At 48.4% G+C, this 14,951-nt stretch overlaps 1 protein-coding gene across 1 annotated transcript; it reads left to right on the plus strand.

Annotated features, from left to right (window-relative positions):
- Positions 1 to 14,367, plus strand: UBALD2 (UBA like domain containing 2). Its single transcript, XM_073310335.1, has 3 exons — positions 1 to 568; positions 2,004 to 2,066; positions 12,725 to 14,367. Exons 1-3 carry the CDS (start codon positions 449 to 451, stop codon positions 13,043 to 13,045), a joined length of 504 nt encoding a protein of 167 aa, XP_073166436.1. The 5' UTR covers positions 1 to 448; the 3' UTR covers positions 13,046 to 14,367.
- Positions 14,368 to 14,951: the final 584 nt, after the last annotated feature.

Below are 14,951 nucleotides of genomic sequence, written 5' to 3' on the forward strand. Positions count from 1 at the left end.
GGGGGAAGGGAGCGAGAGAAACAGCCACAGCCTGGGGAGCTGGAAGATTCGAATCGAACGTTCATACATGTGAAGAACACCGCGGTGGCCAATCAGCGGGCTCGGAACGCCGGGAACTGAACGTTGAGACACCTCCGGTCTCCCCCCCCCCCCATCGTTCCCCACATGCTCCTCCCCTGCTGCTGTTGTTTGTGGTGCTCAAGCAGCCGAGGAGCCGGGGCAGGGGGGAGCACAGCATAACCGGCTCGGTGCCGACTGAAGCAGGCGGGGGGAAGCAGGGGTGGCTTGGCCGATCCGAGGGGCCAGGGGGAGCCGAGTGTGGGGCGGAGGAGAAGGAGGGAAGGGCCTTTGTGGATTTCTCCTCCCCACGCACGCCGCAGCGGCACCGTGTGTGTGTGTGTGTGTTCTGCCCCGCTTCCCCCGTTGTTGTGGTTTCGTTTCTCTCGCCATGTCGGTGAATATGGAGGAGCTGAGGCACCAGGTCATGATCAACCAGTTCGTGCTGGCCGCGGGCTGCGCGGCCGACCAGGCGAAGCAATTGCTGCAGGCGGCTCACTGGCAGTTCGAGGTGCGTGGCGTGGCGTGGCTTGACCAGGCGGGGGGGGGGGGGGACGGACGACACCCCACGGGGGCGCAGGGTCCGTGGGAGCCTCGCGTGCCGCTCCTCCTGCCTTTCCTTCCACCCTCGGATTCACCCCTTTCCTCCGCCTCATCGCTTCTCCTTTCTCGCTAAAACAGTTGGCCTTGGAAACAGTTGTGGGGGTGGACTGTGTGTGTGTACGCGGCTTTAAATAACAACAGAGCTGGGACACCCGGCCGGCCGTGCCACACGGGGCCCTGGCGCCGCCGCTGAATGGCAAGCTGCACATAAACCATCCTTTTACTAGGACTTCATTACGATTACCTATTGCAGCAAGTGCCTTCAGGGGCCAGCAACTCACGAGGCCTCGCACGTAATGTCTGTTGCTGCTGTTGTGGGAAGAGGGGAGAGTACATTTTATTCATGTAATTTCCTGGCGGGGGGAACTGGCTTGCAGATCTCCTGGTACCAATTTATGTATTGCGCTGTAACTAAATCTGTGGCTCTCCTGGGCCGTGGAATGAAGCATAGGAACGTGGTCTGGTCTCTCTTCGCCCCGATTTCTGTGGTGGGGGAGAGAATTCATAGGGGAAGCTTGCTCCAGAGCTGGGGAGAGGATTCACTACGGAGTGAACCCCTTCCCAGCCCCACACGGAGCTGATGAATACGGAGAAAGCCTGTGTAGTAAAATGCGGTGTACCCGTTTTTCGGTTGTGTTTTTTTTTTTTAAACGGGGGGATGTTATGTAAGGTGAGAACGGCTTTAACTCCCTACACGTGGATAAAGACGGGGGGAGGAAGCGGATGACAAGTGTAGTTTAAAAAAAACAAAACTGTTCACATCAAAGGAAATAATTACACGTGGGGCTTTGTCAATTTCTTGCTGGCCTGTGGGCGAAGGCTTACATTCCTGGGGAGACTTCATTACACTGCCCCTTTTCCTTCCCTGATTTAATGTCACTCGTGTTAACGAAACCGACATGGGGTCTCTTGGCCAGATTTTACTGAAGCGCTTTGCTGGTACTTCGGCCGGATTCTTCCTTGCCTGCAGTGTTTTGTGTTTCTGGATTAGGGAGGCATGGGATCAATCCAGTTGGGGAAGGGCTCGGGGCTGTGTTCTTGTTTTGGATTCCTTTGTAGCTTCATTCCTCCTTTTGCGAGGGAGAAAATTAGCATTTCAAAGCCAGTCTATGCCTGTGTTGTGAAATGCAAAGGGCTAGATCAGTCGTGTTTGTTTGTTGTCTCAAATGATTTGTTTACAGTTGAAACGTACTTTAAGGGAGGAAAAACAAGATCCAATCACTTGTTTTATAAAACAAAACATTTCCAGGGTCTTTACTAACACTAGCCCCTATCCTGTGTGTTTGCATTTCCCCCTTTGCTCTGTCTGGCTGCTGGAATTAACTAATTGTTGTTTTTTGCAGACTGCTTTGAGTGCATTTTTTCAAGAAACTAACATTCCCAACAATCATCACCACCATCAAATGGTAAGTGACCCAAACTTCACAGACACGTGCTGTTCCCTATGGTATCTTCACTTCCTGTGGGCTAGAATGAAATTTACAGTGGTGTCTTTACTCTCTTCCCTCCCCCCCTCCCCTGCCCCATTCCTTAATCTCATGAATAAATGAAATCCGAAGAGGTTATTTCTTATCTCTGATAGCCTCATAAAAGCAGCTACAAATGCTTCATCAGATGCCACTCTTACCCATCCCCTTACCTGTTAAAGTTTTCTTGTGAAAAGCCATATAAAAATATGGAACCAAGGGGAGGGATTCCCTCCTTTTGCACAGGCAGGGTCTGCATTTTTAGAGGCCACTTTTGATACTGGGGAGGGGAACATGAGGCTGCAAGCAGAAGTGGTTGTGCATTCAAAACTGTCAGTCCTCGTGACAGCCATATTGGTCTGCAACAAGAGAAATACACAGACTGAAAATGTAAACAGGAGCCAAAATGTCTGCCAGGAAATAGTTTGTCTTCACATAGATCTAGATAGTTATAACAAGTAAAAGATCTAAGTGAATTGGGATGGGAAAGGGGGCAGGCCCTTTCCCTTGAATGTTTCCTTAGAACTTTCAGCAAAACTTTACTTGACCTTGGCTGAGGGCAAGTCTCTTTAGCGAAACAGAGGAAGTTTTTTTAGGAAACTAAACCAGTGCTGTGTATGAGGATAATAGTAGATGGAGGCTAAGTCATAGATTTTTCTTTTCCTGTACTTGCCATTGTTAAAACCTGCGGCCAGTTCTAAAAGATTTGGAATAAAACAGAAAAATGGCTCTTGGGAACTTTGTATTAATGCTCTTATTTCCTCACTTATTTTTTCCCTTCCTGGCACAAAATTTCTCCCCAGCATTAGAGTATTATGGTAGCACCTAGAAGCCTCAGCAGAAACAGTTCCCTATTGTGCTAGGTGCTGTGCAAACAGCCCTACCCTGAAGAGCTTGCCATCTAAATAGACAAGACTGATTGTGGGAGGGGAAACTGAGGCACAGATTAAATTACTTGCCCAAGGTCATGCAGCAAGCTAGTGGCTGAGCTGGACATAGAAGTCAGATAGGCACTGGACTGAGTCTCAGGATTTCTTGCTAGCACACTAGGAAAGCCTTCAGAAAAGGAACTAGATTTATCTTGTTCCTTTACTCCTAGGCCTAACACTAGATTTATCCTATCTTGTATTTGTAAATGAGCTTGGAAATTCATAGGCACCGTCCTTGGGTGGCTTGATTGAGGGCAAGCTTTCACTAAAGCTAGAGGTTGCAGTTACTAGTTTACAAACCCGGATCAAACTCTGAAGATGCAGAGGTGATTCAAGGTGTTTCAAATGCTTAACTCACAGCAGGAGTGATTCCTTACCAATCTGAATCATTTAATGCCTGGTTGCTACAGGAAGCTTAATGAGTTTTAATCAGGCTGGTTTACACCAGAGTATTAGAAACCCCAAACTGGAATATGAACAGAAGTGAAATCTCCCTCCAAGCTCTCTCTCTCTCTCTCTTTTTTTTTTTTTTTTTTTTAAATAAGGGAGGCCAACATTTTAGCCAATAGCTTAAAAAAATCACTGACATTCAACGCTGAACGCTCATTTCTGGTGTTCTAAAAATCTTTGAACCCTGATACTTAGTCAGATGCAGGAGCAGTGACACTGGCATGCTTGTCCCATTACTCATAAAATGATTCGACACTCAGTTCTAAGCAGATCTTCAGTTATGACGTTGTCTCATCAAAATAAAAAGGCAGAGGAGCCTGTCCCTGAATGCTTTAGAACCTCTCAGTGCTGTCCAGCTTTCACCCTCTTCATTATAAGCTTACAAATGCTGGATTCCCTAAAAGCGGCTTAATAGTATTTCCAAGCAAAGGAAATCTTGGCTGCTTGGTAGGCTAGCTTCACCCCTCCCTCTTTTTATAACCAGTTACACATTAATCAGGAAACTGGTATACATGTCATGATCCGCAATGTGACCCTTCTGTTTGCCAAATGTTATTCATCTCTTGTTCCCAGATACTAGTCTGACTTTTGTGCCACATTTTTGTTGTTGGGTGGCGTTCCCTGCCCTAATGTCTTGAGATTTCTGCTCAAACTTAAATGCCATGAACAATTCTGATCACTGAGAGAATGGAGAGTAAGAGGAGAGCTTTTACGGTATCTTGATTTGTTCTGAAACACAATTGTACAAGTAAAGCTATGAGCAAACCCCAACAAAATCACACAAAGTGAGCAGCTGTGCACCATCTCACAGATGTACCTGTTTCTCTTTAGATAAGGGATACTCCCCAGATCACAAATTCTTACATGCCATTAACCTTATACATAAGTCGCTCATATTATCCTATTTCCAGCCTGTCGATACACCCATCTGAAATGCGATCTGAACCTTCTAAGTGAAGAATTTCTTGGGACACCCAAGGGTAACTTCATCAGTTTAAAAAAAAAAAAGTATTCTTTGTGGACAGGAGAAAAGTCATGTAGCAAATGGGGTGCTTTTTAGTCCCCAGTCCTGCAGACTGCTCAGCCTGGCAACACCCCCAGGGAGCTCAACTGGAGTCTGGCTGCCTGAAATTCATTGCCAGATTGGGGCCTTTTACCTGGTAACTGAAAGTTCCATATAATTTCCAGAACAGAAATGTCTAATAGCCAGATTTCACTTGTTGAAGGATAGACTCAAACTGTGAGTGTCCAGATTCTAAAGCGGCTCTAAGTTGTTGAATTGTTTGGTTTTGGGGTGGTTTTTGTTTTTAACTGGATGGATAAACTGACAGTGGAATCTGCTCTAGCTTTTTACTGGATCTGATTAGTTGCAGTAAAATGTAGGGGATATTGATATTGACATAGCTGGATGGGAAGTTAATCAGCCCTCCTGATAAAACTGCAGGTCCTTGCCTGCAACAAGGAGGGTCTCTGTCCCTGCATACAGACGCCCCGATCACCCCCCTTTGGCCCCTGTCTTCTGCTGCTGTCTGTTCCGTTCCTCTCCCCACGCCATGGTGCGTTGGGAAAAATCACAGGAGCAAAAAGGTGCCTGCAGAATGCAAGCAAAATATCCCCCCTTGTGTTCCGGTGTTCCAGCTGTTTTCTCAAGCACGGGCTGGTGTATTAAGGATCCAAATGAGGCAGGTTTGAGACCCACCTTTCCCTGCCCTTGGATGTACAGAAGTCAGTCCTTAAAGCAGCAAATGCCTCTGTGGCAAGGAGCTGATACCCTGAAAGGTTTGGGTCCTGTAAAGCAAACCAGCCAGAAAAGAGGAGCCCATTTGTCCTTGTTGCTTTTTGTTTGTTTTAATCACTTTGTTTAAAAAAAAAAAATAATTCTCCTCCTGCCCCTGGGGTGAAGGTTCAGCTCCCGATGGAGTGCGTTTCTCTGGCCAGTGTTTTCGTTAAACCTGCAATATCCAGCCAATGCACAAAAGTCCAGCAGCTCAGAAGCCCCATCCCTCCAGTTTTTTCATGCTGTCACGTGGGGTCGTGTCTTCTGAGCACAAACGAGATTAACTTATTTATTCAACCTGTCAAATGGGCTTGTCCTGAAGGCAGCTGAGCACCAAAGAATAAAAAGCAATTCAAGTTATTGATGGTGTCTGAATGAAAAGGACCCAGGGGAATTTGGGGATCAAACCCACCTCTTTTCCTCCATTTTTCAGGCAGAAGTCTGAGGGGCAGCATCCTGTTACTCTGGGGTACACCTGGAGTAACTCCACTGAAATCAGCTGGGACTGATCCTGCTACCCCAAGTGTAGCTGAGATCAGAATCTAGCCCCTTAGGGAATAAATGGCCCTTACACCATCTCTTGAAGTTCACAAACAAACTCAGGCTCTGCTGGTCCAACAGAGGAAGTGGAATAGGACTTGCGTAGCCAGAGCCTGCAAGTTGTGATATTTCTCTCCTATTGCTCCCCGCAACCAACAGAGCATCTGGGGACCTGTAGCTATGTATTGCAAATCACTTTCTGCTGGCTGTCACTTCTCCCGAAACGATGATCATTTCTTCTGCCTTTCTCTTTGACGGAAGATTTAGGCACTCAGGCCACTTTGCACATGACCTGGTTTGCGTTCAGTAATTTGTACCGCCCTAACCCCAGGTGATGAGAACTACTCTGTGTGGGTAACATGGCAGAATTGGGCCTGCTGTCTTTAAACTAAGGTGAGATGAGGACAACCCACCTAGATTCCTTTTGGCTGCACCATTTAGGGATGCTTTCAAACTACGTTATTGGAGCGCTTTGCATAATCCCAGCTGTCACCAAGAATCACCAAGAGAAGATACAAAAGTTATGTGGGAAGAAGAAGGTAAATCCTGAAACTCTCTGTTAGTGTATTCACTACATAGGAATAGCCAGACTGGATCAGACCCAAGATCTATCTAGTTCAGTATTCCAGCTGTGACAGAGGCCAGTGTAAGAATCCCACAGGAGATAGATGCTCCCTAATCCTCCCACCAAAGATTTCTGTCTAGTACTTAATAATTAAAGATTGTCTTAAACCTTGAAGCATGAGGTTTTGTCTCGTCCAAAATTAATTAGCGCTACCTATAGCAACTCTGGATATTATTATCAAGAGTAAAAGATTGGGCACTTATATGAATACGTTTTTAGCACTACTGACCTCCTGTGGCAATGAATTCCACAGTCTAATTAGATAAGAAATCATTAGGCTGGGAAAATCAGTTAGATTGCCTGTTAGGTTGTGTGGCAAACACTTAAAAAAACAAAACAAAAAACCTTAGACATGAGTCTTAAGATCTTGAACGCACTCACCCTTCTCCTCCCCAAACCGATATGGGCAACTGTGTATGGTGGGGGAGTGAATCAGGTTTACTGCAACTTCACTCCCATAGAATTGGCACCAGTTACAAAATTCTGCCTCTTCACTCCCTCCCAGCACACAAGGCAGCTGTATGAAAGAGCCTGTTTGCAGGCACAAATTTTGAGGGTACAAAGAAAGAGGCTTCTTAGAAACTTGACACATAATATTTCATATAAGATGGGTTTAATTAAGATAGGTTTTTAAAGGACTTAGCTATACCCAAGTCTCAATGACCTGCAGGAGGATTGTGGCAGCTCTTCCTTTCTAGATGAGTAGAACATACATGAAGAACAAGTACAATGTTTAGAAGTTAACTTAGGCCTGGTTTACTCACAAAGTTGAACACAATAAGTGTTTGATCTGATTTCTTAAACCAATGCGGATCCCTTTGTGGACACTTAGTTCAATTTAAACCTGACTTTTACGAGTGGAGCTTCAAGCTGCAATAAAACGAGTTCAGAGAGTCCACACACTCAGGTTTGCACTAGAGCAACTGAATCAGTTTTTAAACTGGTGCAACGTCTGTGTGTGGACAAGGTTTTGGTGCAGTGCTTCTCTTTAAGGGGAAGACACATACAGATCTTGTCCTTTGTAAAAACCCAGCAAACCCCTTGTCCTTTTTAAAACATGCTTTCCGAACCGCTTGGAGGCAGACTCTGGGAATTGTTCTTACAAGACTGTTTATAAAGAGGGTGTTTTCCGGAAGGTCGGTAATGGAGTCTCACGCCAGGTAGCGATTTTGGAGATTATGCCCAAGACTAAAACTAGCAACTCTGCTTCCGGTTGCTGAGCTATAGGATTCATTCTGCAGCTTTTGTTTGTTGTTGTTGAAGGGGGCGGTTAGGAAGGGTGAGTCACTGTGTGTGTGTGTGTGTGTGTGTTGCAATGCCTTCCCTTCCCTCATGCCTGCACCCTCCCCCATTCATTATTTTGGCCAGTGTTGGTATTTCTTAAGTTCTGGGCTTGCCGTTCTGCCCTGGGCCGCTAGAGGGGAGCAGCTGGGACAGTCTCCCTCTCTGGGTTTGTCCCTCTTGTAGCAGGAGGGACTGATTCCACTAGTGACTTCCTGAACCTTTCCTTTGAATCACAAGGGTGTGACCTTTGTGGGCTGTGTTCCTAACTTCTCTTTATCCAGGCGCAACCATGCGATTTTCTGTGAAGCATCCCCCTTTTGTTACTGTGCTGATCGAGGCCCTGATTTGGCAAAGCACTCACCCACGTGCTTAAAGTTAAGCACGTGCCAAAGTCTTTGCTGAATCAGGACCTGTCTCGAGCAGGGGACTGCATCTTATCAGCTTTTTTGCCTCCAGCCAAGTGCATCGAAGTTGATTGACCCCCCACAGACGTCAGAGCCTGATGATGATACAGGCTGCTGCCTGCTCTCCGTACATCCCAGGCTATCCGGTTTTCTGCCTCTGCTAGTTATGGTTTTTTTCACATCCATTCTGCTGCTCCATAGACTTGGTGGCGTGCGCTCTGTGCACTAGCTTTAGCTAGCTTGCTCCGTCTCTCGTGGGCTGGTCTCGGAGTTGGAGTTTTCTCTCTCACCGCCGTTGCACAGAGAGGGTGTGACACTGATTACAAAAATATAAAGACCTATCACAAGACTAAGCTGGAGCCCTGGGGACGGCCTAGAAAGGAGGGGGGGGCGCGGCACGGCGGGAGGGGGAGGGCACTTGAGACTAAAATTAGAACGAATGCACAGAACTATCCTGGTTTACCAGGAAATGGAAAAAAGCTGATAAGTTGCTTTTCACAGTGGCTGTTGTGTTTGTCCTCTCTGAAGTTTTTGGGGGCGTGTATAAATCCACTTCTTTCTCACTCCCTTAGAGCTGGGTAAATTGTGACTGGGGGATAGTTAGAAGGTGAGATCATCTAAATAGCCAAGAACAGTCTTGCAAAGGACCACTAGCCCCAGCACAAAATTTACTCATCCACCCTTCACCTGGATTATAATGGAGGGAAGTTTATTTGCATTACAGTAGCAGCTAGGGGCCTCAAGGGAGAACTTCCTCATCTGTCCAGCATTGCTTGCTGGGGGCTGGTAGAGTTCTGCAAGGGAGACCTGAAAAAAGTTAGATCGTGTAAAATCTTTGGTGCAAAGACCTCTCCTGTCTGTCTCTCTGGCACCACCCACACCAGTGGTCTGAGTGTACAAAGATTGCTTCACTTCTGCAAACGGTTGCATAGCTAGTCCCCCCCCCCCCCCCGAGGTTTTGTCCCCTGAGATGGCTGTAACGATCTGATGACTTCTCCTTCCTCTTCGCTTTATATGAGTTGTGCACGGGGCCTGCCAGTCCTAGAGGGTGCTTCTGCGGCCTCTAATGCACTTCCCTGCTCCCCAGTCAGGTTCCTCCCCTTCACTCTCCCAAACCTATGGCATATTCTGTCCTTCTGAACACATTGTTTCTCCCGGTCTATTTATAGTGGGTGGAAATGTCAGATGGGGGGTTGGGGGGCCTCTCTGATTTTGCCTTTAAAAAATCCCAAACAAACCTCTCTGTTTCACCTCTTAAACACGCCTTTGAAAGATTCACAGATTATGAAGGTGGGACAAGCTGAGCCAATCAGACTGTGCTGAGGGCATTTGCCATCCCCCAGTGTCCTCGGTGCTGGGGGGGGGGGGGTAGAGCCTGGGGATTGAGGAGCAGAGTGGCAGTAACCCAATCAGAGCAAAGTCCTCAGTGAGACCACAGAGGCAGCCGCTCATCCTGCAAGTTCTGTTTGTTGTGGTAACGCTCCTGTCTCGGTTGCTACCCTGGGTCGCTGGGATATTGTTAACATGAGGCCCTGGTGAGTCCAGAGAGGGGACCCACAATCTGGACACTTGTTCAGCAGCAGGAGTAGCACTGCATGTACACACGTCTCCTCCCCCTCCCTCCCCCCAACGAGACCGCTGATCAGGCAGACACTCACTGCCATGTGTTCAGGGGCTGCTTTATAGCCTCTGAATCACATTTTTTCCATTGGAACCTTTAACTCCTAGTGAATGGGAAAAACTGAACCCGAGTCCAGCCACGGGTTAGGCGGGAGATCAGATCTCTTGTACTAGATCCATGGTTTTCATGGAAACTGTTTGGAGAGATGTGTGGGGAAGGTTGTGGTTTGCAAGACCCTTTACTCCTGTAAGAGCTGAAATTTCCTTTCACCCTCTTCATTCCCCTCCACTGGCTATAGGCAGACATGGCACTGCTCTGATATCTGCAACATACGCTCTTGGACTTAACCCAAAGGGAGCCTGTGAGTTTTAGAGCAGAGGCTGGAAACTCAGGTAGATCCAGCTTCTCTCACACTAGTGATGCCTTGCAAAAAAGAAGTGGTAATAGATCAGAGGAAGAAATAATACAGGCCTGATTGCCTTGGAAAGGCATGAGGAGGAACCATAGAGCTACTTTGGTTATGTTCACGTCCTAAATTATGCTGACTACAATGCTGGATTTGTTGTCAGACCCTGGATGTGGAGATCCATTCATGTGCTTTTGGAAATTGAGTTTCTAGATTTTTGTCATGTCAGTTATAACTTTTGAAAATACCTGCAACTTGCAAAACAGATCACAAGGGCAGAATAGGAGGCACTTTATCAGAATATTGGGACAGTCTTTCAGGGAGGCACCTGGAACTGGTTTGTCACCTTTTTCACGACCTTCTGGTTGACTCTTTTTAGGGTTGTTTCTTGTAGTAAATTAAAGGGACTCTCCATTGATTTGACCCAAAAGTTAGGCTTTAAAAAATAAAAACAAAAAACCCTAGAAATGTTTCTGGGACCTTTAAAAACTCTGTTGCTTGGAGTTGGGCTTTTAAAGTAAAATTTCCCCTGCAGGGGGTTGCGATTAAAGCAGGGAGTGAAATGGCTAGTTTATTTTTACTATCACAACACGTTTGAAAGAATAAATGCCAACTGGACTTTCAAAATCTCTCAATTTCAAGTACCGTTAGTATTCGACTAATCGGACCCCAACCTCCAAGTCAGATTTGTCTGGGGATTGTTTTTTGTTTGTTTACACATATTGTTACAGTAACTCCTAGGATACTGGAACTGAACAGTTATTTGAAACATTCCCTTTTTGGCTGGTTTGTTCATTTGGCAGCATTTTGCATATAGCCAGTTTCATCCTTTTCCCCCCGTGAAATCAGTTAGTCAGTTTCCCCTCTTTGCCTGGGTGTCTCTGTCCTTTGCTGTTGCGTGAAAGGTTTTAAATAGGAAAATGTGACTATGACCACAGAGATTGACTGGTGGGGGGGGGGGAATTGTTCAGGGACAGCTGGAGCACCCAAAACTACTCCTAACTCTGAGTACCAAGTGCAGCAGGCCCTGACCTTGGGGTTCCTAAGTACTACCATATTGCTACTAAATAATCTCCTTCATAACTGACTAGATTTCATTTCAGTTGCATCCCTTTAAAATAGCTTTACATATTTTAACCTGCTAGCGCCCCTTTAAGATCTTGATGCACAGCAGCAAGAGAATCCGGCAATGAAGTTCTGTGTACAGAGCCAGCACCAGCCTCAAAACAAAGCCAGGCAAAACACAAGAGAACAGGCTGAGCCCAGGGCAGAGCCTCGGTGAATTTCACCTGAAGGCCGGTGAAGGGGGAGAGCCTTGCACAGCCGCACCTTAAGCCCTGGAGCTTTTTAAAGCCAGTGTTGGGAAGAGGCTGTGCCAGGAGGGGCTGCAGCTTGCTGAGAGAATCCTGGGTGCTGCAAAGGGAGGAGCTGACTGCAGAGATTCAGATCCCGGTGCCTTTGGGAGGTGGGTGGAGGAGGGGTAGATTGGTTTCAGCCTGTTCTGAGGCTGGATGGCAGGTAAATGCCAAGATCTTCCAACGTGATCTGCGACTTTGGGATGTCCAAACTGAGAGGCCTTAGATTTCTGTGGCATGGACACGGGTCCCCCTCCCGCTGAGGGAGGCCGTGCAGTTGCAGAAAAGTTGGGCTTTACTGGTAGCATCAGTCAGAAGACGGCACCCTCCTTCCGAGGCAGAGCAGTGAGGACGTTCTGCTGTTTCATTGGCGTGCTTTGCAGCGGTTAGAAAGTGGTATTGTAGGGAGCCGGTGTCTGGCAGGCTAGCAAAGGTGTAGTGTGAGGTTCATCAGGTGCCCAAGGCCAGCAGGGGATGGGGACAAGCAGCAGGGCAAGACGTGGTAGAGGAATCTAAGGGCGGGGTTCCTTTGATACTGGAATAGGACAGAGACCACGATCCTGAATGGACCCCAGTGGGGTGGTCTGAACGCCATTACAGCAATGGCTCTCCTCCATCTCTGATGTCAGTGGCTTTACATCCCCCCGGTAGAGGTGCAGAGAGGCTGAGTAACTTTTCCAAGGCCAAACCAAGTTGGTGTCACCAGTGGAATTAGAGCCCAGGATACCCTGGGCCCGAGGCTTACAATCGGAGGACTCCAGCCCAGTGGACAGGGAAATGGAGCGGGACTCCCGCTTGAGGCATTTGTTGTGACCTTGGGCAAGGAACCAGTCTCTGTTGCCCTGTCTGTACAGTCAGTTGCGAACATCAGTTCAGCTCCACCATCACTGGGAGCCCTAGTTACACCAGCCACCGTTGTGGCCGCCGCATCTGAGGCCTGCTCTGATCAGGGCTAGATGTTGTGGTGGCTGCAGCAGGATCAGTTCTGAGCAGCCCTACTGTAGGTGGCCATCGCTGGTGGCCTTCCAAACGTCACGGCAGGAGAAAAGTCGCAGTGAGAGGGCTGGTGTCGTCCTTCCTTGAGACTGAAATGGCTTAATCTGGGTAGTTCCCAGCTGACCATGATGGGCTCTGCCTTTCTCGCATGGTGTGGTGGTGGTCGCTGGTGTACAATCTGTCTGATGCTCTCTCCTTTCTCTCCCTGCAGATGTGCACACCTAGCAATACTCCAGCCACTCCTCCCAACTTCCCGGACGCGCTCGCTATGTTTTCTAAGCTGCGGACCTCAGAGAACCTACAGAGCAGCAACAGCCCCATCACATCGATGGCCTGCTCTCCACCGGGGAACTTCAGTCCCTTTTGGGCCTCCTCACCTCCCAACCACCAACCCGCCTGGATGCCACCGTCCTCTCCAACCAGCCACAACCTCCACCATCATCTCCACCATCAGCAGCCCATGTGGCCACCCGTGTCTCAGCAAGGAGGCTCCCAGCAGAAAGCTATGGCTGCAATGGATGGGCAGAGATAAGACTGGTTAACATTGAAGTGGCGGGGGAGGGAGGCTGGGGGTGGACAGGGGGGAGAACAGAGAAGAGGTGCAGGAGATCAGGGCGGTAGGGGAGGGGGTTCCCGAAGATCGCACTGGAATATTTTATAATTCTTTTTGTAACTCTGCTGGGATAGTTGTCAGCCCGTGTGGTTTTTCCCTTCCGGAGAGTCAATAACTGGTCTTCTTTTTTAATATATAACTATATAATATATAAATATCTAATGTATATAAATCCAGAGAGAATGAGAGCAATGGAAAGAGACTGGCAGCCTGGTGGGCAATCGCAGGATGGTGACGACACCGCTTGGCTGAAGAGGACATTGCTGGACACTGAGCGCTTCCCTTGCGCAGAGGAGGGGGTGGCTCAGAAGCTGTTGTCATTGGCTTCGCTTCCCCCCTCCCCTGTTCTTTGGCAGCTGCTGCTGGGGTGCCCCTAGATGAGACGGGGTTGGCCGTCAGAAGGCTGTATGACTCGGACCTGTGGCTTGCCTGAAATCTGCTCTTACCAAGTGAGGGAGGAGGGGGAGATGCACCCACTGAAACGTGGCCACTGTTGGAAAGCGTCCCACGCAGGGATGTAATGTGCTCCTTGAACCCGGAGCTCCCGTGCTGCAGGATCATGATTGGGGAAGGAAATGTATGGCTGCGCATTCAGCTTCCCTGCCGGAACAACTTGGGCCAGGAGGAGCATGGCACATTGCCAACACCTCTGCCCTCTCGGTAACACCTGGCTGCGTTTTGGCAGGCCCAGGAAACGGGCATCAGAAGCTCCCAAAGGACAGTGTGACTCCAAGATACTAGGTAGACCAGTCCACTGTAGGTCAGCGAGAGGATTCGGGGGTGGAGCTGGGGGTCTGGATTTCCTGGACATCCTTGCTGGGCGTGGTAAAGCCCTCCTCCTTTGGCCTCTGTTGAAAATCATCCATGTCTGCGGCACATCCCCCCGAAAACAAGCGAGCCTGGGATTCATGCTAATTAAATCTCACCGTGCCCAGGCCCCGGGATGCACCCTTTTGCCCCCTTCACCCTGGGGAACAGTTGGTCTCCTTCACCATCCTGCACTGGCCCTGTTCCTACACCAGACAATGCTCCGCATGGGGAGGCCGAGCTGGAAGGGCAGTTGTGTAAAGGACCATCCTCCCCCACCCAGCTCAGCGGCAGGGGCCAGGGGCTCCGTCCAGCCAGGGCAACAGGGAGGGGCTGCAGCTTTTGGGCTTTAGTTTCCAAATCAGAATCTTGCTTAAACAGGTTGAAGGTTTTTTATTAATTTAAAAATTAAAAAAAAAAAATCACTTTTTTAACCTAACGGCTCCCTGCCTTTTCTCTGCGCTGTTGCTGGGTAGCTTAAAAACAAGCCAGTGCCCTGATAATGGTGAGCGCCACACCAGGGCCAATGAGGGAGGCCAAGGGGCACGTCCCCCCACAGCTCCCCCTTCTGTGCACTCTGGTCTGGATTCTCACTCTCACCAGTCTGGCAGGGTAAAGGGGCCTTGGGGTGGCTGAAAGAGTACGAACGCCTCTTTGTACTGCATCCCTCTGGCCAAGGGGTGTTAGGGTGGGTCTAGGCTCAGAATTTTGTACTGACTTAACTGTCTGATTTAAGAACATAGGACAGCCATACTGGATCAGACCAGTGGTGTATCTAGCCCACTATCCTGTCTTCCAACACCAGGTGCTTCAGAGGGAATGGGCAGAACCGGCAATCAACGAGTGATTCGTCCCCAGTCGCCTATTCCCAGCTTCTGGCTAACAGAGGCTAGGGACACTTCAGAGCATGGTTTTGCATTTTGTACTAAATTGGTGCAACGCCTAATGTGGACACAGTTATAAAGGTGCCTAACACCATTCTCCTAATTTACTGGCATACCAGCATCACGGTGCCTCA

This window comes from Lepidochelys kempii, chromosome 14, assembly GCF_965140265.1.
Source record: "Lepidochelys kempii isolate rLepKem1 chromosome 14, rLepKem1.hap2, whole genome shotgun sequence".
In the NCBI taxonomy this organism is placed as follows: domain Eukaryota; kingdom Metazoa; phylum Chordata; order Testudines; family Cheloniidae; genus Lepidochelys; species Lepidochelys kempii.

Coding starts and splice junctions, on each gene's coding strand:
- UBALD2 (XM_073310335.1), top strand. CDS start 449: ATGTCGGTGAATATGGAGGAGCTGAGGCACCAGGTCATGATCAACCAG. Junction 569..2,003: donor CGGCTCACTGGCAGTTCGAG/GTGCGTGGCGTG, acceptor TGTTTTTTGCAG/ACTGCTTTGAGTGCATTTTT. Junction 2,067..12,724: donor ATCATCACCACCATCAAATG/GTAAGTGACCCA, acceptor CTCTCCCTGCAG/ATGTGCACACCTAGCAATAC.